We start from the raw sequence: 25,050 nt of genomic DNA on the forward strand, positions 1-25,050 counted from the left end.
ATATATATATATATATATATATATATATAAACATATTAGTATTATACAGTATATTCTGTATATATGATGCTCTGTGATGCTCATATTGAGTGAGACAGAGGTGGATCTATGGATGGGGCCTGGATGTGCACAGGCCCACCCAGATTGACAGCTCGCCCACCGTATCAGATTCATGAAAAAAAAAAAAAAATAATGATAATAATAATTGCTATAAATTTTTGTTTTGTCTTGAGAAATTTTACAATATATGTAGCTACTAAAAATTAATAATATTCAAAACTTCCTCATTTATGTGACTGACTGACGCTTCATTGCATTACACGCTGTCATAATGTGGTTTTGTGTAGCTAGCGGCTAGATGGAACTATGGCTAAACAGCTATCTCTCTTCACTTAAAGAGACTTTTCTCCGCAACAAACCAGATCCAGACACACCTGAGATCATCCATGTTGACTCGACGTCTGAACAACGTGACGCTTTTGTCTTTTGAAAGAGAACTAATTGACACACGATGACATAATCAACCTTTTCAACTCAAAACCAAGACGACTCCGCCTTGTGTAGGCACAGTAGCCGCAGGTGTTGTTTTTTTACTCTGGCCTGCTGTGGCATGTTGTGATTGAGGTTTCTGTGAGGAAGTTCTGAACTGTAACATATTCATTGTTCAATCTGTGTTTGTAGCTACTCTCACAGCCTGTACGCCAGTTTTTCCCCCCTATATCATTTTTATAGATATCTAAGCTTAAAAAAATGTTCTGTATCTGCCACTCGAGTGAAATAGTCAAACCCAAAATGCAGTGTTTTTATGACTGCACTGTTACATCAGATGCAAATATTCTAGCTGTGTTGTGTATCGTTTATGCACATTTCCACAAAATTTAAGCAGACATATTTGGTATCCTTGGAAACTTTGAATTTGAAATAATTATGCATCTGTATAAGGTGAATCCAGCAAAATTAATAAGTCAAAAACGTAAATTAATAAAGGAGGCTGGCAAAATACATTACTAAAAAAAAATGCTCTGAAACTAGGCAGTGTATGTGCAGGAGATGACGATATAAAATAGGAAATACAGTGTTGTGGTGAGTGGACAGCTATAGTACATGCCAGAGGCCGAATCATGTTCAAGCTTTGAGGTTCCTTTTTTAAAATTGTCATTATACAATGCGGGGATGCATAATGACATTTAGTCAAATAATGCTAAATGAGAAAATATTCAAACCCATTTATTTTCAAAGCCCTTTGTTTCCTTTTTCTGCTTTAGTCTGTCTACCTTTGAATGCAAAGAATCAGTTACTACCAGGATCTCTGTGCATCTGTGGTATTTGTTCAAGTCTTGCCCAAGTCTCATACTGACTCATCTTGACCTGAATCCTACTAGGAAATTGTTACTGAGCTACAGCAATGAAAAAAAAGAAAATACACTTTCTGCTTTCCTCTCAAACAGGAACAGTTATATTGTCAGTGCAGCTATTAGATGATGAAATGGGTTTGCTGAAAAACTGCATTTTGATTCAAGGTAACAATACCAGCTGACACAGGTAAGTATACTGGAATGTTAAGTATTTTCAGTTTGAAGCAGTGTATGAGAAATAAACACATAAAACACAGAAATAAAAACACATAACAGAAAACAATTATTTACTAAGTCACCATGGAACAATCAGCACATCTAAAATCAGTCAGTCAGGCACTCAGACTGGTTTTTAACTCCAATGATGTAATTCAGTGGAATTTCCTGTTTCGCAAGTTGGTCCGAAACAAAGGATCACTTCAAGAATTAGATACTAAAATGCATATGTTTTTAAAGCTGCTATAATCAATATTTTTATATTAACATATGGAAATTACAATGTATACATGAAAGGGGTTGATTTTTGTAATTATCATCTGACACTGCAATTCCCCTCAGCTCTACTAAGCATTTTAGTATCTTTCAGCTCATTGTCTTGGTTTAACAGCCTGCAACTTTACCGTTTTGGTTCCTTCTCACCCCTCTCATCAGCTTCATTTGAAATTAAGCCAGAAATCTCTAAAAGCCCAATGAATGCTATTTGTCCAATGCTAAATAGCAGATTAGCGACTAGCTTGTTTGCTTTGAGGTTAGCAACTAGCAGGTGAAGATAGTGGAGCATTTAGCTGCTGAAGGGCATGTTTTTCTTAGGAGTTGGTGGAAAGCAAAACAGAACTAAAAAGGACAGTGAATATTGGACTTACATTCACCAAATGTACATAAATACAAGTCTAAGTGAATGCTAATATTGCTCTGTATCCACTGGATGTTTAAAGGAGCTGTTTGCTAATAAGTTCTTTATACAAGTTTTATAACCTGTTTCCACTGCCTCCAAGTGGGAAAAAAATAAGTTACAAAACAGTAATTCATTTTAAATGTCACAGAGAAGATCCACTGTGCTGAGTCATTTCAACAACCAAAGTGCTTCCATGTTTGTAAGACTGACTCCTGTTTGTTTTCTCTAGAAACTCTGCAGTCAAACTCTTCATCTGTTCTCAAGATGCAGTTGTTCTTAACCTCGCATCTCTCATTATGACTAAAATTTGTGATATAGGGTAAGCAAGTTTTGAAACTTACACTCATTAAGATGACACTAACACATTTAGATGTCTACTTTGAGACAGACCACATCATTACATCACACAGCCATGTGAAAGAAAGCCTTGATCTCCTGGATATTTTCTGGACCTAATAAAATCAGCCTTGTTTTCACTGAAACATTTCTAAGGTCATGTACTTGATTTTCTGAAGATTTAATAAACTCAAAGGTTATGCAATTTTTTCGACTCAAAGGGGTCATGGACGAGAGGAAAAAAAAAGACATGCACAGTCATTTCGTCCCTCTGGCGTTCTTCCAACCACTGGCGGACTCAGGGTGCCCTCTAAGGTGCCCCCAGAATAGAGCAAACATGATAAAATGCCCTCTAAGGCGCCCCCAGAATAGAGCAAACATGATAAAATGCCCTCTTAGGTGCCCACACAAAGGAGAAAACATACTTCACTTCTGTAATCGCTGTCTTAGTTATGGGTAAATCAGGATGAAGTGCCCTATAGAGTTTTTCTATATGTAACAATCTGGAATGACGTACCCTCATGGATGTCCTTTCAATGGAAGAAAGTGTGATAGTGCCCTGTACAGTACCCCCACAAGATGCAATGCAGTGCCCTTTGAATTGCTGTAGCAATGGGGTAAGCTGGAGGCTCTGTATGGGTGCCCTTCTAGTGAAAAAAGGTAGAAAAAAGGCCATTTAGGGTCCCTCTAAGTGCAGAATTGGGTGCTCTTTCAATGAAAGGGAAAACATAGTGAAGTGTCCTATAAGATGCTCTGTATGGGAGAAAAACATTGTGAAGTGCCCTTCCAGTGAAGAACATGAGATACTTTTCCTTATAAGATGTCCTTACGATGGAGTAAACTGGCAATTATGGTAGAAATGAATGAATCCTTCATGTAGGCACCCTTAAAAACATGTAGTTGTTGTAGCTGATATTATTTCAGTTGATTTTGGTACAATACTACTCACTACTTTGCTCAGTCACCCTCTTTAGATTGTTTGGGTCAGTGCAGCTGTAACCTTGACCCTACTATAATTTGTGAGGTAGGTAACATAGCAAGGCTTTTTGCAATTAAAACGAGTGTATGGATTAAATTTTATTAAGGACGCATAACTATTGTATGTAGACTGTATTTTCTGAGTAGGTTGTAGGCCTGTCCAAAGCTCTATAACATGCTAAACAATATGCTAAATGGATAGTAGCTCGCTAGCTAATACATAATTAACCATCTCTAAGTACTTGGTGCAAATTGGAAATCAACCTTGTAGATTCTTTATTCAAAATATGTTTACAACCCTTTAGCTCAGATTAACTTGCACTCGTAGAGATGGAGATTAGCATCGGACTGCCCTGTGATTGATTGATTGATACAAAAGAATCAGCTAAAGGCAGCAAGGTAGAAGATGAGAGAGATGAAGGTACGTTTGCATTAGCCATTAGCAATTAGATGGGATGCCCAGTAGAACTTAAACCTGTGCCTAAGCATGTTAAAAAGTTTTTAAAAATTATCCTGTCATAAAATCTGGAAGAGAACCTTTTGAGTAGCCCTGCTAACAGACAAAACTCCTCAAAATATACGCTACATTGCCAGTGACAACCGCATCAGTTGAGTGATCATTCTCCAAACTGAAGCTGATCAAGACCCAGCTTAGAAACAGATGTGGAGAAGGAAGGCTCTCAGATCTTCCTCTGTTGTCCATCGAGAGAGACATCCCAATTGACCATAACGAGATCATTAACATTTACAAACTCATGGCCAAAAGAATTCTCCTTTGATTTGACTAAGCTTCTCGCTTCCCTGACAAGACTGCTCAAAACAGCTAATTCTCAAAATATTAACAGTTCCATGTTTTTACTACAGATGTGTTTGAGAAATAAACATTTAAAACGTCATCCATTCCCTGTATTTTATTATAAAGATGTTTGCAAAATAAATGTTTAAAAAGTAAATCTGTTTTTAATAAAGAGGTATTGTTTTCCTTGTATTCTGAATCACCCTATGAAATGTTTATCTTAATTGCTGATGTAGCCTTTTTACCAACCATGCATCATTATAACGTCATCTCCTTGTGCCCGCATCCTCTGAAATGGTTTAATGGCCCCGACTGGATGAACTTGATGAACTAAGTTCAATGGCAGTGGATAGAAATGCGAATTAATTCCAATTTTCTTTTGCTGATATTCTGGGAACTCTGTTAAAATCTGCACTAAATTTGGATGGAAACCTTCAGCTTCAAAATAAACAATAGTGCCCATGTTCATGATAATGAATGAACATGTGACCCGGTGCAACAATGAGGCTCACTGATGTGTTTTTAATAGGTTTTGGACAAAAATGGAGCTCTATGACACAGAAGAATAAGATATATCAGGCTTCAGCTACACAGACGATGCTTGTTACAACAATAAATTCCTTATTGTTTTGGGGATTTCTTAACAAATAGAAACATACATAGTATCACCTGCCTTATCGTTCAAGATCAAAACATGAAACAGTGACTTAAGGTTATTATCCCTTAGCAAGAACATTAAACATAAAGCGCTGCAATTTCAGTGATATCAGGCTGGCGTAATATGAGGCTCCACCTCGTCGACTTCAGAACAAACATGGAGGCCGTCAGAATGTTAAGTGCTGCCTTGTCTAACATTAACTCCATTTTCAAAGGTCAGGACCACAGTTGAGGCGGTGATGAATCAAGCACTTCATTCCTTTGCTTATAACCCCCCCGCCCCCCCCCCCCCCACCTCCGCCATCTCTATCTGTCCTTATGTATGGTGGTCTAATCCCCACCTTCCCCCCTCCTCCTTCTACCTCTCCTCCTCCTCCATTTCCTGTATTTCTCTCTCATTTCTGTCGTTTCCTCCCCTCCCCTCTCTCTGTGGTTTTCTCTGGCCACTTAATGGAATGCATGGCATTTCCTCCCTCTCTCCCTCCCCCCTCTTCTCTTCTCTTCTTCTTCTTCTTCTCCTCCTCCACCTCCTCCTCTCTCCATCCTTTCTCCGGCCCCCTTCCTTCTGTAATGAAACATAAACTTTGACATTTGTCAACTTAGTCCTCCCATCAACAATTTTGCAGTGTCCGGGGGTGGAGGGTTTACTGTAGCGTGGCGTCCTCAGGCTAAAGCGCCACTTGCGGCCAGCCCTGACCCCTCGCCTTGTTCTCTCACTGCTCTTTAGTGTACTTGATTTTTCTTTCATTCTTCGTTCCTGCGTTTCTGTTAGTTTGTTTCATCGCGTTCCTCCTCTCGCTTTCTTCTCCGTGCTCCGTCTTTCTTCCTTTTACTTTTGTTGTACTTCCTCTCTTTCGTTCCCCGTCTGTGTTGCTTCATAATCTCCTTTTCTTTCTTCACCCACTCTCTCCTTCTGTCTCCCTTTAATTCAATTCTCTGCTGGTAATCTGGTTTTTCTTTTCTTCTTTTTTTTTTTGTCCACTGAGCACCCTCGTATTCTTTCATTCTCTCTTTCATTCTCCAAGTTCATTGATAAGGTCTTTTGCCCTTTTCCTCCCCCCCTCATGTTTCATATTCCAGTCCTCACAGCTTGAATCAATAGCAGTTTCGCAGCTAATTCCACAGCTCTACATCAATACCCAAAGGCTGCAGTCTCCTCCATCACCCCCTGCTATGAATATTCAAATGCGTATCATAATAAAGTGGTTTTTCTAAATGCATTAGCACGCAGAGGGGAGGGGGGTTCATTCCAAAATGAGATTTTCACCATTTTGAAGGAAGAGACAAACACGTTTGCGACATGATTCACATAAAACAAAGACGATGATGCTTTATATGGTATGAAAGGTTAATTTGGCTCCTCTGTGTTTCACTGACTTATGGACTTATGTTTTTTCAACATGGTGATCTAGTTTTTTTTTGGTTAAAACTGCAGGAGAAGCAGAACAAAGCAAGGCCAAAGCATACCACAGAGAGCTTAATGAAGTGGTTTTCTACATGCATTAGCAAGCAGAGAGGGGTTTCATCTCAAAAGTGAGATTTGGAAAAACTGGCACGCACTCTTACAAAGTGACTGACAGCATGAAATTAAAACACTGATGTTAGTTTTAAAGGAAAGCTGTGAAAGCTGGTTCTGCTGGTCTAAACAAAAACAATAATAGGATCTTGATACTTTAAGGATTTTGAATGATTGTCTTCAGGTAATGATTTTTTTTTTCTCTCAAAATGTCTGTATATTGGATTAAAACTACTGGAGAGACAAACTAGGGCCAGAATGTACCACAGAAGTCAAAGACATGGCTCTCTTTCTTTATTCTCCCCCCTTCTTTTTCTGTCCTCACACATTTTCTGTCTCTCTTTCTATCCCTCTATTCATCCCTTGCTCTCCCCAGCAAATCCAAAAGTTGTGTCGCCATAGCAACAGCTGCCGTCTGCGAAAATTACCTAAATCCCTCCCTTTTCTTTTTTTTTTTTTTTTTTTTTACTGTGTGTTCCCAGTGACATTCAATGGATACTGTTTTGATGTGGGAACAAATAAACGAGTCATGGGGGTGAAAAAGAAAAAAAAAAAAAAAGAGGGGAGAGAGAGGTTGATGTTAGGGGATCGACAGAGCAGAGCAGCAGAGCAGAAAGAGGAGAGGAGGGATTAGAGGTGGAAAAGCCTGGTGGCCAGACAGGCAGCCAGTCAGCCGGAGAGAAAAAGAGTGAGACAGAAAGCAAACACAGACAGGGACGGACGCAGGAAAGCAGCCAGACAGACACGCAGACAGTCATGCAGATACATAAAACACAAAAACAAACAAACAAACAAACAAACAAAGAGTAAACAAAGAAAGGCAAGCCAAGGGCACACAAATACCCAGCGGCGGCAGACATACAGACATACAGACATACAGACGGAAAGGCTGACCCAGTGAGACAGGGCAGCATGTGAAACAGGTAGCAGGCAGAAAGGAGACAGACATGTGTCGCCATGGTAACACTGAAACCAGCGAGTAAAAGAGAGAGAGAGAGAAAAGGAGAGGTGGTGGTGTTAGTGGAGGGGGTTAAGAGGGAGAGATATAGGAAGCATGCCGTCCCCATGGTAACACAAAAGGAGGGATCCTGAGAGAGGGGAAGCGAGGCCGATACAAAAAACCCCCCAACAACAACAACTACAACAAAAAACAAAACAACAACACAAAAGGCACATTAAGAAAGTGGGAAACCTCACTCCTCATATCCCTGTACCCTCCATCTCCCATCCCTGTGCAGTGCGACAGCCTGATTTGCATCACTGTGTTTATGTTGTATGATGTGTTTATGAGAAGCCTGAGCCCGCTTCCATGCGGCCAATTAGTGCCTCCAACATGCCATTTATGATTCTCAGACTTTGCCAGCAAGCAGCAGTTTTATCACTGTGATGAAGAAGGCATGTAGTTGTGGAAGAACCCTGACGGATGGTGTAAATTATTACAGCTTGCAGCATTATTCTTGGTTGGACGGCGTACAAGGCAATCTGTTGTCTTATCATGTGTGTGAGACAAGGCCAGTTTCCAGGATCATGGCTGAGCCAATTCAGCAAAGACAATCACATTCAATTGAGATAAAGCCTCGGTGGAAATCATGTAGCTAGGAAACTTCCCCAGAACGCTTATCAGACGCTAGTAATTACTCTTCAGCAAACACGCCAGCAGATTTGCAACTATTGTACCACTTAATCAGAGCATTGTGAAAGCAAAAAGGCTTGTGGCAGAATGTGACGAAATGAGTCAAGTTGCTTGACCTGAATGTGCTGCTGACTACAGCGACTGTCATTGCCAGGAAAAGAGTCACCGAAACACAGCCTCCGGATTTACACTGAGAGCTAGTAGCAGCAGCGGGGTCTCAATGAGCCCACTGTCATTGAACAAACTCAGAGCACAACATGGGAAATGGCACAGAGAGCTAACCGCGGCTAATGGCTAACCAGCTACTCCAACTGGCAACTGCTGCTTTTAAGGGCCTTGTAATGACCTGCTACAGCTGAACACAGGAACTTTATGGTGCATTGAAATGCTTTTGGACAATACTAACAGAATAGAATTTGTCACAAAATTTGTCTGTCTCTTTCTTTTTATTCACAAAAAAAACTTCCTAACAAATGCCATCAGTATTCACATAGCATCCATGCTCTTCACGGCACAGATTTTTACCGTAGGTATCATTGAAAATTCTCCCTTTCCCAGGCATATTTACCATTGTGTTGGGTCATTAATGCACGCTCAACTCATAATTACTATATTTCCAACAGCACTTTACGGCAGCATAATTGCAGTGTGCGGCAGATGGCTGTTGGCTAACTGGCTTGCAGTTACGCCTAATGGCTATTTGCTATCGGTGTAAAACAGGCAAATGGTTCACTGGCCAGCAGCTATAGCTTAAAATAGACAGCTGTCCTGTGTGGGCTCAGCCAGAATTGAAATGAATGTGTGCTCCTCATTATCTGCAGCAGTGAATTCACCACACAATGATTGTCCATAAAAGCAAAGGAAGAAAGTGATGAACATTTTTTTTTTTTTTTTCCTGTCTGATGTTTGAGTGCGCTGAAGCTAAATCCAAAAAGGTTAATTTATGAGGAAAAACTGGACTGTGTTTATGCGTAATTATAATGACCATTCCTCTTGGAAAATAATTACCCATGTGAAGTTCAGTGCAACAAATGGAAATCGTTAATGATTGTATATAGCATAACTGCTGTTCAAAGACAGACTTTGTGGATGTTTATAAGGCAGTATGCTCCACAAAAGACATTCATGCTGTTTTTGTCTGCAATTTTATCTTCCTTCTCAAGAGGGAAAAGAAGGGGGGGAAGGAGAATGTATATTCCTTTTCAAACAAGGAGACTAATTACAAGGGATTAAGTAATTGCATGGGGAATAGTCAGGAAATCTTGCTCAAAACCTTTTGTTCCAAACCCCATTAATTTCACCCTGCTCCGTCTAGTCTATAACGGGTTGATTTTATGTGCGCTGTTTCAAAGGACAAATCTGCAAGATATTTTCTGTGCTGTTAAGAAAACAGCAGTTCATAAAGGCAAAGGTACAGACAGCTTCAGTGTGAAAGGCTCAGATTCAATCGAGGCTGAAAAGAGAAGCATTTTATGTTGGAAAAAGTTTGATGAAGGTACACTTCCTTTTTAATAATTCAGAATGAAGTAGGTCTTAGGCTGCTAGTGCGCTTTGCAACAACTCTTCAAGGAATAAAAACTATGTATCAAAAATATAAAAAAGTGTCAGTCAGTGTCACTTTTTTAAAAGACATATTTTTTTTCAGTTTTGCTCAGGTGTCAAGGTCTAGAAAGTATAATGAGGAGACGGAAAACACTCCAAAGGCAAGCTATTCAGTATACTAGGGATTAATATCTGCATTCACACTCTTAAAGTGCTACAATTGTGTATACTTAAAAATGCTAATATGCAAAAAAATAGTTTGACTGTGGTGTCACTGAAAGCTCAAAATGAAGGAAAAAGCTGCTGAGGTGAAGTGAAAAAATGGCAGCGCCAAAGCTCAAGGTGCAGCTCAGAAAACAGAATATAGAATAAAAAAACAAAAAGGAAATCACATGTTAAGTTTTACATTTGAAATTCTCACATTGAAGTTGATCTCTACTAGCAAATATGTCTTGCAACACATTCTGGTTCAAAAGATGTTTATTGTAATCTTTGTCGAGGTATAAATCAAAGCTCTTAATCTACTCATCAATAAAGTGAGTACAAACTTAAGTGATTCAGGATTCAGGAGCACCTCGAGCTGCTTTTGTATTGACAGAGGCCAGTTAAGGGGGTTCAGGCATCTACAGCTGAAGAAGAAAAGTTTGAGGACGTTGCCGAGGAGAAGGACCTTTAAACTGCTCTGTTCACTGTTTTGTTATTGCAATTCTAACCAGGATGATGCAACACAAAGGTTTTTTTTTTACCTTTGTAATGTGGGTAATGGAACTGGGTACCAAACTTAAACATGGCAACTATTCACTTGAATGAAAATAGCTCACCTGGCACAAATTCTAGCTTACAGGTTTGCCTTCGCGTTGTGCGACCCGTTAAATATGCCAAGTAGTGTTTCTCCAGCTGGCCCTGCCCACACGTTCCTGCTCGGCCCGTAGACTTTACAGTGGGACAAACCTTAAAATTGCTCTTCTAGGCTCAGGGAAATTTTTATGAAGGTAAAACTTTCATGGATTAAAAACTCATAATACAAAGAGTAATAATTAACCTTGTTTGCAGTTGGAGGTGTCCTGTCAACAGTTTTACAGACGTCTCTTGTATAATGGTGGTCGATAGGGAAAATGCTTTTTGGGGCATTTTGTTTTCACTCTAATACCCAGAATGGCTACTGGGAAAAGGACTGCGCCAAAAACATATTTTATCATAAAACTATCAAAAGTACACACTGAAATTTGAATTTGTAGATGCAACCCATCACTCCTTTCATCATTTTGTAAGACCAATAGGTATATCTCCTCATACTACACCTCCACATATGGTTCCATACATTAGTGTGTAGGATGAAGAATTCGAACACTGCTCCTCTTTCCCCATCATGACCCCACGACTGCTCTTATTTTGGGTTCACAGGTAGCTTCATTGGGTTTGGGGAAACAGATCGAGTCCTCCGTGGTTAGAGCTGTCTGAACTCTGGGACTCCTAATCAATCCTCTCTCTGTGTCTGTCTCCCCCTCTGTGTTTCTCATTGCTCACTCGCCCCCTCCACACCGTGATGGAGGTCATGTGTGGTCAAGAGCTGAGAATGGACAATCAGTCAGCAGCCGTACCCACTATTATCACCGCAGCTCATATCTCCCTCTCTCTCTCTCTCTCTCTCTCTCTCCGCTCTATACATTACAGCCGTGTTACCTTGCTCGCACACTCTTTATCTTCCAATTACAGTGTTTAGCAGTACAGCGACGTGATTATTTTTTAAGTAACAAGTAGTGCAAGGGATTACAATTCCCTGTTACTAATTCCTGTAACATATCGTTACTGATTGGTCTTTTTTGCTGTCTTACCAGTAGTTGGTTAGATATCAGTTTCGTCGCTGTGTTTAGAACCCAAACTGCAAAATTGTCCTTTTTACATGTAGCGCGTTAGCTGAATGAATCCAGGAATCACCTGCTTTTCATTCAGTGATGGAGACCGTGTCAACCCTGCAGCATCACAGTGACGACAGGACTGGACTAGCTGTTGACAATCATTAAAGTAAATACCTCCAAACAGTACGCCGGCTGCTTGTTAGAACACAATGTCTCCTTTTCTATTTCTACTTGTGTTAAATAAGGAAGATGTGACATGTGCGTGTGAAAGCTCTGAAGTTGTCGGGAGGCATCTTTGACAGAGCTTCATTGATTAACGGAAAGTACAGTTAAGAGTAATGTTCTGCTCTTGAGTAAAAGAGTCGCCGAGCAGGAAGAGCTGCTGCTTCTTTAAGTATTTTCTCCCAGTGTAAATTCACACTTTCTTATACTGATATCCTATATTATATGGACCACAAGTTCAATATAATTTAACTTAATTTAAATCTTTTCACCCATCCTCAGCCACCATTGCTATGAAGAAGAACGAATCAAAGCTAATTCAAAACGCTTTGTTGTAGCAATTGGGAACAAAACATGATGCCATAGATGCTGAATTCATCAAAAATTCATCCAAAATCTGAATAATCTGTAATCTTTAGCTTCAAACTAAATTTTAAATCTGCTGACTGGTGAAATGCAGCTTGGGAGTTGTACAGTAGTTAACTTCCGTATATTTACATACAAGTAAACAGGCTTGTTCCTTTGACTTTAAATCAAAGGACCAGATATTTTCTAAAACAGCTGCTTGTCTTTTATATACTGATGATTCAAGCCAGAGAGTTACATGCTCATTCAAGCCTTTGAAGTGCTTGTGTCTGAGAAAATTAAACCTTCAACAACCCTGGACATCTGATATAACTCCTCCAAATACTCTACTAACACTTTTAGTAACGTAATGTTATTACTTTTTCAATGAGTCATACGTTCGGAGTAATTAATTACATTTTTTAATTAACTTGTCCAACACTGTGCAATTACCTTTTATTGCAACGCTGTAAATTCACTCTTCCTTTGCTTATCTTGCCTTTTACACTTTCTCCCTATATATGTTTTTTTTTTTTTCAAAGTTTCTCCAAGTCCTTTTTCTCCCTCTTCCTCCGTTGCTATGGTAACTCTCTCTCTCTCACTCTCTCTCTCTTTCTCCCTCCGTCTGTCTCTCTGGTGCACCCCCACTTTCCCCTCTCTCTCTCTCTCTCTCTCTCTCTCTCTCTCTCTCCAGTGGCTGGTTGGATGGTTGCTATAGAAACAGACTTATTTAAAAGAAGAGCTAAGAAATTATCTTTTTCTCTCGCTCTCCCCAACATGCTCGCTTTTGCTCCCTCGCTTCCTCTCTCTCTCTCTCTCACTCGCTCACTCACACCCCCCACCCCCCCTCTCCTCCTCCTCCTCCTCCTCTCCGCCTCTCTCTCTCTCTCTCTCTTTCGCTTTGCCTCAATCACAAGCAGGCAGACCAACTCTTTTTATTTTCCTTTGGTCATCACCATATATTGCGGATTTGTGCACACAAACCTGCAATCTCTCTCTTTCTTTGTCACCTTTAGCTGCTATCCCCCCAAAACACACACTTCCTACCTTCCTATTACCTCAAACACTCTCCTTCTCACTATCTCTCTTTGTTTCTCAAACACATTTACTATAGGAAGACATTGCACTGACTTTACATTCATGGCCTGGAGGCTTACCCTAACCATTACTTCTACATGCCTAATTAACAACATTAAAGGACAGGTTCACAATTTTTCAAGTCTGTCTTAAAATAATAATCATGTGCCCATTTGAAGACTGACACATTTTCTCTTGCTGTAATCATTCCTCCTGTTCATACTGACCATTAGAAGATCTCCTCTAAATGTGCTTTCAATGTAAGTGATGGAGGCCAAAATCCACAGTCCTCGTTTTGAGCAAAAATGTTTTTAAATATTTATCTGAAGATAATACGAGACTTCAACCGTCTGAGTTAGTCAAATAAAGTGAATATCTTCCCTCTTTGTGTCTTGAAGGACATTGTTTTCCTGTTCAACTGTAGTGGAAGGATATTAACAAAAAGAAGGAATTTAGCACTAAGAAGACAAAAACTTTAGAAAATATTGACTTGATTTTCCTAATTTGGACAGCTGAAGCTTCATATTAGCTTTAAATAAACTTTTAAATACATTTTTGCATGGAAGGAAGGCTGTGGATTTTGCTGCCCATCACTCACATTGAAAGTGGATTATAAAGGGATCTCTGAATGGTCAGTATTGTCAGGAGGAATGATTACTGCAAGGAACAAATGTGTTAATGTTCATTTGGGCACCTGACTGTTGTTTTAGGACAGACTTGAAAACATGTGAATCTGTCCTTTAAGGCTAAAATGTAATGGTTTACCCTTTGGGGAACAGCTCCCTAAATTAGAGGTGAATCCCCAAATTGTGGCCGTATAAATTTAATTAATTTAAGTATGGAAAACCATGAGCGCATACATACTGCAAAGTGCATCTCTACCAAACACTTACCCAAAAAACACACTCACAGTCTAATCTCCTTTCTAGAACAATGATAATCTCCACCTGTGACGCCATAACTTCATTTGCCGCCACGGGAACGAGAGACGAGCAGCGTGACGTCACTGTCCTCCTTCATCGCAGCCGCTGAGAGCTGCTCGCTTATCTCCCTTGCACCCGGGCGTATCAGACTTCACTGAGGAGAGATAGTGTCACCACCGCCATCATCACCACCACCACCACCACCACCACCACCACCACCACCGCCGCCACCTCACCCAACCCTGCTCTCGCTTTCTCCTCTCCTCGCCTCATTGAGCCTCGCCTCATCGAGCCTTGCCAAGCCGAGCGGAGCCCGGGGTGTTATCAGTTCCTGATAGTTATCGACTTACATTAAAACATAAGAGGGGAGAGAGGAGGAACAGGCAGATAGACAGACAGAAGGGGATGGAAACACAAACAGAGTGGGTGGTGATGGATACCGGCTTTCATCATCTGTAATCATGTTGTCCATCTCCATCTTTAAATCGCTGCTGCTTCTTTTATCACCGTTTAAAATCCACCAAAGGAAAAGAAATAAAAGAGATAGGGGGATATATTGAGACTTCAACAAAAAAAAAAAAAAAAAACCTTGGTTGTCGTGGTGCCCACGCAATAAAATCATTTGGTTACACAAGTTCAGTTACAGATAAGAGAAATAAGTTTGGAAAAGCCTCTGTGAGAAAGATTGGAAGGCGCTAAATGTTAAATTAAGTGAAAGTGGAGCCAGTGGATAGTGGGTCTGTAGGGTGTGAAAAATTAGGATTATGATTGTCATGCATTGGATTTTTGAAAGAGAAAATTATTAAATATTACAAACTTTTCCTTTAGCAGAAGCTTTACTTTGAATAAGATACCATGTGCAGAGAAATTTCCCCTTAATAGAATTAGTAACTGCCTGGTTAGACGAGGATAAAAGAACCATTATGATATGATAAAATGATGAGTATTTTATACATATAGTTTAAATATTCCAGTATAGTATAGTATGGCAGAGGGAAAAAAGGTTAGGCTTTAAGTGGTTAAAAACATTAGACATTATAACACATGTTGGGTGTTTTATCTGCCTCAAGTAGAGGATGATCATGAACTGATTCATGTATACTGATGACCTATTGCAAAATCCATATCCTGTTGTTGTGGCAGTGAAAGGGAGTGATGAGAAAAGATGCAGCATACAGACCGTGCAAAGTTTAATGTATTGAATGTTAGGTGTAATGTTAGTTATATATTAACTGTTATATGGGGTAGCATGGTATTAAAGAAGCATTCTCTCTTTCTTTTTTGTCTATTGTTATTATTCTACTTAATTGTCTTTAATGAAACATTAAAATTGCTTTTGGCTCTACTGGAATATCTTTGCATGATTTATAGTTCAAAAAACTCCTTATTTTTCTTATAGTTCTTGTGCTTTATGCAGCGCCTCAGTTCAGCCTCTGTCTGAAACAGGCTGTTTTAGCTCCTGTCTCTTTAAGGCCCCCCCTCCGATGAGCTCACTCTGTTCTGATTGGCCAGCTTCAGGAAGCTCCTGCTGGCTCTGGAGACAATGAAACTTCTTTTTCTTGTTCTTTACTTGAAATGGAAACTTCTCAAATACATCCATGCATGTTTGAGCCTGAATCTGATCTAAATATGCGAGCGGACAACGTCAACAACCTTAGCAACAACCTTAACGACAAAGACTACGTAAGAGACGGCCATTTGTGGGCATGTGTGTAAAATCTGACATCATCACGAGGAGGAAGTAGAGGTAACGCTGTAAAACGAAGCATACATTCACCTCAAATTTTGGATCATTGACCACGTTTAACATAGACTTTCAACATAACAGTACAAAAATAACAGAAAATCACAAAAAGCATGATATGTCCTGGGTAGGAATTTCACAGCAGCCACAACGGCCATGGCTGCCATTGCAAGATCGTCATCTTGTGCACGTATACTCTTTGGTAGAGGGGGTATGACACCATTGACAGGCGACCAAATGAAATGGACCGTTACCTTGATTAAAATTATGGATTTCTCTAGGTTTGAAACAAGTGGGATAATGTAGGATGACGATGAGTCAGATTAAAGACTCTCTCTCGCACACAGAGTATTGCATTTTAATACTCTGTTTAATACTCTGTTGGTCACAACAAGACCCCTCCTGCTGTTCAGCTTCATTCTTTTATTTGACCTCTTTGATTTTATGACACACACACCCTCCCTGCTGCGCTCCTTCCTAGAAGAACAGGTACGGCAGTTGAGAGTTGTCAGAGAGAGCAAGTAGAGGAGTGCCTTACTTTCTCTTTTTATGTAGGTTTTTAGTAAGAGGCATAACATTAAAGAGGCATATGATATGACAACTTCAAATGTTTGTGTTTTTTATTGATATTTAAAAAGTGAATAATTATTGTTGTTGAATAATTTATGATTTTTATGTTCCTCTTATTTCATTCAATGGTTTTTTTACCCTAAAAAATGCCCTTAAAATGACAAAATTGCCTGGATATGTCTCCTTTAAAATTAAAAAAAAAACAACTAGTATGTTTACTTGATAAAGACAAAAACATATAGTAGATATAGCTAGGTATTACTATGTTTAAAAAATAATTTATACACCATACTTTTGGAGATATGAACCTGTTTTTTGTCAGATGTCCTCAAATTACACGTTTTAGTGAAAGTACTGATTCCCAGACTGTAAATCAATTTTCGAAAATGCAATTGAGTAACCCACCAGTCAAGTAATCACTTAATTGAGTAATTGTTTCATTGATGGCCTTGGACTGTGTATTACAGTGTTACGTAAAGGAATGAGCGCAAGTACACACACACACACACACGCACACACACGCACAAACACTTATCCAGCAGCATGCATAATCCAGGGCAAAGACAAAAGGGAAAACCTTGTGATAGCGATCTTGTAATGGATCAGATTGATTTAATTCACTGCGCTGGACAATTTCTCATTCTTATTCCTCAAGATGTCTCTGAATGGATTTTATGTGGGAGGCCCATTCAATTGTTCTCTCTCACCTCCACACATGAGACTCTCAGACAGCGAGCGAGTGAGAGAAAACACAGGCAGACAAAGAAACAGTGAGAGAGAGAGAGAGAGAGAAGGAGAGAGAGAGAGAGAGAGAAGCAGAAACATAAACTACCTCCACACTCACAGCTTATTTGATCTCCCAGCCCTTTTTGTTGACATTTTTTCTTTATATTAAAGGAAGCACTTTACTGCTTTTGCTGCTTTTATTCTTGATGTCTGCATTTCTTTGAAAGCTTCTCCTCGGAGAGGGTGGCCGGTTTGGTTTCTCACTTCCCCTTCCAAAAAAGCTAAGAAGGGTTACTTCAAGCCTTTTATCACTTTTATTGAATACTCATGCAGAGAAAAGAGACCCACTTTATTTATCCTTGGAGGGCTGAGGACTCTGTCGAGGGCAGCGCTTTGTGCATTGCAGCATGCTGCTTGGAACAGCGGTGAAATATGCTGGAAATGCCTGGAAAACTCCAGGCCCTGCTCTCCCAGGAGAGCCCCATCTATAATAGGCCTGGCTGTTTCCCTCTGCTCCATCGCTGCAACCCTCTCCACACATAAATCTCTGCTCCCCAACTCCTTCACTCCTGTTAGCTCCCACTCCTCCTCTGCATTTCACTCCTGCCCTCATCCTCACTTCTCCTTTCTTCTTCTTCCCTCCTCTTCATTACCGATTCCTTCCTCCTCCTCTGCTCTCCTTCACTCCTCAGCCCTCCTCCTTCCTTCAAATTACTCTCCTGCCCTCTCATCTCCCTTCATCTACTCCCCCTGTTTTTCCTGCTCCTTCGCTCCAACCCTCTCCACACAAACACCTCTGCCTCCCAGCCCTGCTCTCCTCCATCCTCCTTCATTCATTTGCCGTCTTCCTACCGAAATGTATCTGCTCCTCTCCTCTCCCGCGCCCGCTCCTGCTTCTGCCCTCCCTCCTGTTTCCTCCATCTATCCCTCCTCGCTCATCACCTCTCTGCTGCCCTCCTTTACTCATCTTCGCCCTCTTCCTCCCACGCAAATTTCTCTTTTCCCCTTATTTACTCCTCTATTTTCTTGCTCCCTCACCTCAACAATCTCTCTCTGCTCTCCTTCATCTCCATTCTTCTTAGCTCCCACTCCTCTGCACTCCTTCTCCTCCTCTTTGTTTTTCTCCTGCACACTTCTGGCCCCTTCTAAAATTCTGCATCTCCCGTCTCTCCTCTTCCGCCCTCCTCCCCTACTCCCCTATACAAAAATGACTCAACTGCCCTCATCCTCCTTTTTTCTCTCCACTTATTTACTCCTCTATTTTCCTGCTCCTTCACTCCTCCTCCGAACTCCTCCATTTATAATTCCTCTAATCCACTTTCTTTTGCTGCTTTCTTTTTCCTTTTTATCTATTACTGCTTACTCCTCCATCCACCTCCTTCTCTACCACCCTCTTCCTCTCAAATAATGAGTCTCCTCATCTCATCCTCTTGTCTTCTCCTCTCACCTCACCTACTCCTGTTGGTTCCATCCATGCTTCTTCATTTTCCTCTTTCTTCTAACCACCTTCGAATAACGTTCTCTCCCTGCATCCTTGGCTTCTCCTCCTCTCTGCTGCACTCCTACCAAATTCCCCATCCTCGTCCCTCATCCTCTCTTCTTCTCCTCTCCTCTGAACTCCTCCTTTTCCTCCTCTTTCTCTTTTTTCTCCTAGTCCGCCACTTCTCTCTCATTCAGTCAGACATATCAACCAGATTGATGGTTGTCAGTCCTAATACCAGTCGATGTTCTCCGTTAGGATCTGCATACTCTTCAGTCACACATACAGACACACATCAGCCCGTGCAGAGGAGGGAAGGAGGAATTCGCCTGTCGTTTTAGCAGATTACTAGATTATCGGGGCATCGCAGTGAATTAAGCGGTGGCTAATTGTGGCGGTTAATTTATTTATTTATTTTAATTTGCTGTTTCTTGTCACCTCAGATTATCTTCCCCGAGTCATAAGGATATCAGATCTGTCAGGTACCGGAGGGCTTTGGGATGAGGCCCCACACGTACTTAACTCCACCTCCCTTTCGTGTTGTTTGAACTTCCACTCTGCTCTTAAACAAGGCTTGTCATGCCATTTTAATTATCTTCATTTAAGAGTACAGGGTTTTTCAGGGAAGTGGATTTTTTTTTTTTTTTTTTTTTTTTTTTTTTTTACCACCCAATTAAAGCAACGGAGTCAGTCAACCTTTTATATTCGCTTTACAATATGGCGCTAATGGCTAAGGTTGGGGGTTTGATTCATCCTGAGGTCACTCATGTAAGAAATGCTCATCAGTGGTGCTTTGGATGATAACATCCACCAAGAAGCAGAGAATGCCCACTTGCTTTGCATGTTGAAGGACATTATTAGTGCAAAATTCAATTTTGTGGCTTTGGTTCATATTTTCCTTGCAAGTATTGAATATGAGTCGAATAAATCCTTGATTTGTTGAATTTAGAGAAGCAACACAAAAGGTAATTTCATGACACTTGCTCTATTGGTAAAAACAGTTTTTTTTTTATGCTTTTCAAAGAGGCTAACTGCCCAAGTTCAACCTTGTCTCCTAGAAATGACACTTACATACAACCAAATTGCAACAGAAAATATGTTTTTGCTAGATTTGTGTTTGCTGTCTTAATTACTTATTCTATTTACCCGATGAAAAATGTTGTTAATTAACATATTTTAAAGTTGAAAAAATGTTGCTACTGTTGTTTAGTGACACCAAAATATCTGATCTTGCAGAACAATAGTCGCTAGTAGAAACTACAGCATTATTAAACCTTTATGGTTATGTTTAAGCACTGGCAGCAGTCGGTTAAGGGTCGGGAAAGATCGTGGTCTTGGTTTAATACAGAAAAAAGTCTGTAGTGACTTGAAACACAACATGTTAATTAACATTTCAATGAAACAACAATCTTTCACTAACATAACTAAAGTGCTTTTGTTTTCTAAACCTAACCTCATGTGGGACTCAGGATGCGAACCGTGGTCCCTGGTGTCAGAGTCTTGCGTTGTGTCCGCCCTCCTCCCTCTGATTTCAGAGCGATATATTAATGTAGCGCTTTAATTCATTAAAAAAAAACTCTGCCTGTGAACATAATTCAGGCAGTAATTACGTTTGCGCATTCAACATAATTGGGAAAACAATTAAGTTGTACATGAACGTGATTTCTAGGAGGGACAAGGGTTGACTAGGGTTGTGCATTATTAGTTTTAGTCACATTATCCATATCCCTAAATAAATAAGTCTACTTGTAGGATACATACAGTAGACAATACACAGAGAGGTGGTGGTTGTGGTGAGAGGGGGTGTCAATAGGAGCCCACACCAAATGTTTGCCCCAAGGCCAAAAACCAGGTTAATGCAGCAATGCAACAGTGGGTTTCTTCAACAGAAGGACAAATAGCTGAATTCACTGGAATCGATATAATCACTCTTACCCTCACATATTCACTCCAGACACAAAGGCAATCCAATGCTCTAAAAGAAATCTTCTTTTATGAGGCTGTGCAGATTAAATATTAATTTATTGTACTGAAATATTTGAGAATCCTTGAATTGCAGCACATAGTAATGTTGCTGTGCATTTTTCCACTCTTCTAAATGCCAAAACACTTATGACTTAACCCACAAACCCCCATCTGAGAGTATTTTTGTTGTTAGATGATTCAGACAGGAATTACACAACTGTTTGAGGGCGTAACAGCGGAGAGCTTGAAACTAATGATCAAAAATGATCATATGTTGTATATTCTTTCCTTTTGCTAAGTTTTAGTGAGTGGAATAAACCATCTAGAGGACATCAAGAGACTTTTCTGATTGCCCCTGGAGCCCACTTTAGGTGTAAACCTGTGCTGGTGTAAAGCATCAAACATTGATGGTCCAGCTGGATTGCTGTTGAAGGAAAGACTCAAGCCAATTGGGCCTCTTCTTTCTCTCTCTCTCTCTCTCTCTCCTTCCTCAGCGCTCCCACTCTGTCTCTGTTTATCCTCAAACATCCCCTCTTGTCAACAGATTAGGACTGAACCCCACTGTCTCTTCCTTTCTTCGTCTCTCTCTGCCTCCATCTCTCTGTCTTTTGGCCTGTCTCTTTACATCTGCGCCTCTACGCTATTCTTGTGACAGGAGAAAAGAGTGGGAAGAGGAGGAGGAGGGGGGGGGAGAAAAGGGAGAAAAAAGAAAGTGTATGTATGTGTGTGTGAAAGAGAGAGAGAGAGAGAGGAGAGAGAGAGAGATGGCACAGGTGCTTGCAGTGCAAGAATTGCTTTGCTTGCTTTGCCTGCATGATCAGGCTGCAAAAATGTTCAGCTCAAGCAAAAGTGCTGTTCAAGAATCGACTCTGAGAAACAGCTTCCTCGCCTGTGGCCAGACCCGCGCTGGCAGCACAGCGTCGGATCACAGCGGCAACACGCTGCATCGGACCCACACACACATATACACATGTAGGGCCGAATAGTAATTACAGGGGCCCACAGACTCGCGGTCAGCCACATAGAGATGTAGTCGGCCTGTGTTAGAAAGCCAGGCACACCGCTGGACTGAACAGTAAATCAGGCGTCTCAGAGAGAGAAAGTCAGAGCTGTCAGCAGAATAAAGCAGGCAGCAGACACCTGGAAGAGTCCAAACAGGCTAAACACACATTAGGCTGCAGCTGCTGCATGTAGGGAACCGATTCACTCTGATCACATTTATAGGCTTACACCAGCTCAGCTGGAGACACTGATCTGCTCCTCTGCTGCTCTATTCTGCTCTATTCTGCTTCTGTTCTGCTCTGTTCTGTTGCTCTGTTTCTACTCTGCTGTGTTTTTGTCCTGTTCTGATCGATTCTGGTTCTGTTTCTGTTCTCTTCTGTGTCTGTTCCTGTTTCTGTTCTCTTTCAGTTCTTTCTCTATTCTGTTTCGTTTTGTTTCAAGTTTTGTTCTGGTCTGGCCTTTTCTGTTTTGCCTTGCTCTCTTCTGATCTGTTTTCCTTCTGTTCTCTCTTTGTAATGTTCTGCTGTTCTTATCTGCTCTCTTTTTCTTTTCCATTTCTGTTCTGTCTTGTCCTGTTTGATTCTCTATAGCTATAATCAAACTTTCCTGATCTTTATTACCCTCTCTATTTTTCTCTTTCATCCAGCTATAACCAATATACTCAGTAGTTCTATCTAGTCCTAATTAATCCTGGCTCACTGGATTATTGGCTGATCAGTCAATCTAATCTGACATATTATATTCTCATTGAAAGATGAAAGATGCATCCATCCTCCTCCTATCTGAGACTCACCATGTGTGTTGCTCTCTTAGACCTTATTGTCTATTCTATTCTGTTTTACTCAGGTGGGCAGCACTGCTCCAGCCTGAGAGCTCCTCTGACTGTCTGTCTTGGCAGATTACCGTCTGTGGTTCATCACACCGGTGGCCTGCGGCACCGGGGACCCAGGTGCTGAGGCAGGTACACACACACACACACACACACACACACACACACACACACACAGTTGAACTGTTCACATAAGGCCACCTCAATTAATCACCTCTATCTTTGGAGCCATGACTGCCCTCAAACACAAACACACACTCTGCCTGCCATCCTCTGTCTCACTGAGATGTGTGTGTGTGTGTGTGTGTGTGTTCATGTGTGTGTGTATGTGTCTGTGTGTGTAGAGCCAGAGAGGGCAATCTATCAAGGTGATCGATAAATAGGGACATTAATATTAGTAATGGGGCTCTCCTCCAGTCCAGTGAATATGTCTCCGTCTTTACAGTAAAATATGAATTTTTCTTGGCACCTGCACGTTTGCAGAGGTGGCGCGCGCACAGGCACGAGCACGCGAGACCCTACCTGCATGCTAAGAGGAGGATGCACTGGTCTCTATTATCTCTCTCTCTCTCTCTCACTCACACACACACACACACACACACACACACACACACACACACAGTCTCTCTCTCTCTCTCTCTCTCTCTCTCTCTCTCTCTCTCTCTCTCTCTCTCTCTCTCTCGAGGGACACTTGCTGGTCTCTGCTCTCCACTCTCTCTCTCTGTCACACACACACTCACACACACACACGCACACAAACACAAACACACACACACACACGCACGATTGAAGGAATGTACGTGCCTAGCGCGTGCGTGCCGTATGTGCGTGCGCATGTGTGTGTTGGAAATTGATCCAGTGTGACTCATGTTAAAGCCCGGCGACCAGACTGTGCATTGGATCCTCGCCTCATCAATCATCCCCGGCTGGCAGGTTATGCGCAGTATGTGTGTGTGTGTGTGTGTGTGTGTGTGTGCGTCTCTGTGTGAGTGCGTGTGCGCGTGCTCAAAACACATCTTCTGTTGATCCACACAACGTTTGTATGTGTCAACCTAATCTATCTATTCATGCATTTCAAAGGTCACGTCAAAGCAATGTCGGCTGCAGATGCTCTCCATCCCTCCTATGAACGTGTAACTGGAGGAAAATTAATGCAGCGCGTCTGGACCGTTTGTGTCTGCACTCCAAATCAAAAAAAAAAAAAAAATTCCCAGCAGAGCAAAGACCCTAAACACCCCACGACTCCTTTCCCCCTCTGTGACTGTGGGTTGTAATGATGATGTCTAGAGCAGCACACAAATCTATAACAACATAACACATTCACACGCACACGAAACCCACGCACGCAAACTGCCAGACACATAAGCATAAGACACATGCACTGCCAGCACAGACAGACACCCACAAAGCGCACAGACGCCCGCAAACAACAGGGACAAGAAGGGTAAAAAAAGGAGAAAAGATTCGTCCATTAGAAAGAAACTTTCCGGGGTCGCTCATGCCAGACAGGTTTAGTGTCACTGAGTGTGTTTAACATCTCTCACCTTGGTTCAAAGTGATCGCCAAAGTTATGATCCACAAGGCTGGCATGGTTCAGCCGAGCGCATTCAGATTCCTCCCCTCGGCTCTGCTTCCCCGAAAAGACACCATCAATTCCTCCCGACCGGGTGAATTTAACTGGAATCCTCTTTGAGTCATGAGAGTGAAAGAAGCCAAATTTGATGAAAAAAAAAAAAAATCCGATGCCTCTTTTCCTCTCTTATCCTTCCCTTTCTTCCACTCGTTTCCCTGTTTTTCCCGTGCGTAAAACAAATCTGTCTCCACTTTTTTTTTTTTTTTGCCTGCTCTCTCTCGGTTTCTCAGTATGCGTCCCCTTTCCTCTCTGCACTCTGGATTCATTTAAACAGCACTGAATTCCTCTCTCTCTCTCTCTCTCTTTGCCCCCCCCTCCCCTCCCCTCATACAGTCAGTGGCACCCCCCCCCCCCATATCCACCACCTCCACCTCCTCCACGCCTCCCCGCTCCAAATCTCCGTTTTGGACTCCAAAGAGAGGAGGAGGGCGCTCAATGCGGCCTCACAGAGAACTGCGCTTTAATGATGGGATCTTACACCAACTACTGTGAACTCAGGACACCTCAGACACAGAATACATTGTATATAAGCCTATAGGCTCTGGTTGTAATATAATATTTGAGCAACATTCCCTAGAGTGTAGTGTAATGTGCCTTTGAGATGAATGGATCAATCTGACAATTGACAGGTATTGTTTCATATATATAATAGAAGGAAATCAGTTTGTGTGTTTCTTATCTTAAAATACTTGCAAATATAGACATGTTAAACAATAATGAAGTCAAGCATCAGAAAAACAAGACATACTTGATACTAGATTCTGTATACAGGCTGGTGTTAATCACTATGAAAAGACCTGTCAGTCAATTTGGAAGTGACAACACGTCCCAGTCTTATAAATTTTTATCCATACCCTTAATTTTGATAACTTTACCCTCCTTGATATAGCGACCTTATGGTATCATATTGACATAAAAGGTTGTTGGGTGTATCATAAAGAAGATTCATATATTGACCATACCACAG

General features: G+C 41.1%; 1 protein-coding gene across 2 annotated transcripts in view; it reads right to left on the reverse strand.

Moving 5' to 3' along the window:
- The window catches only part of kirrel1b (kirre like nephrin family adhesion molecule 1b), a 73,789-nt gene extending 49,412 nt beyond the window's left edge, over positions 1-24,377 (reverse strand). For both annotated transcript variants that reach the window (XM_044367543.1, XM_044367542.1), the window contains exon 1: positions 23,995-24,377. In XM_044367543.1, the coding sequence (XP_044223478.1) occupies positions 23,995-24,040 (46 nt within the window). In that variant the 5' untranslated portion in view covers positions 24,041-24,377. The remainder of the gene's footprint in view (positions 1-23,994) is intronic.
- Between the last annotated feature and the right edge of the window lie 673 nt (positions 24,378-25,050).

Source organism: Thunnus albacares, chromosome 12 (assembly GCF_914725855.1).
Source record: "Thunnus albacares chromosome 12, fThuAlb1.1, whole genome shotgun sequence".
Lineage (NCBI taxonomy): Eukaryota > Metazoa > Chordata > Actinopteri > Scombriformes > Scombridae > Thunnus > Thunnus albacares.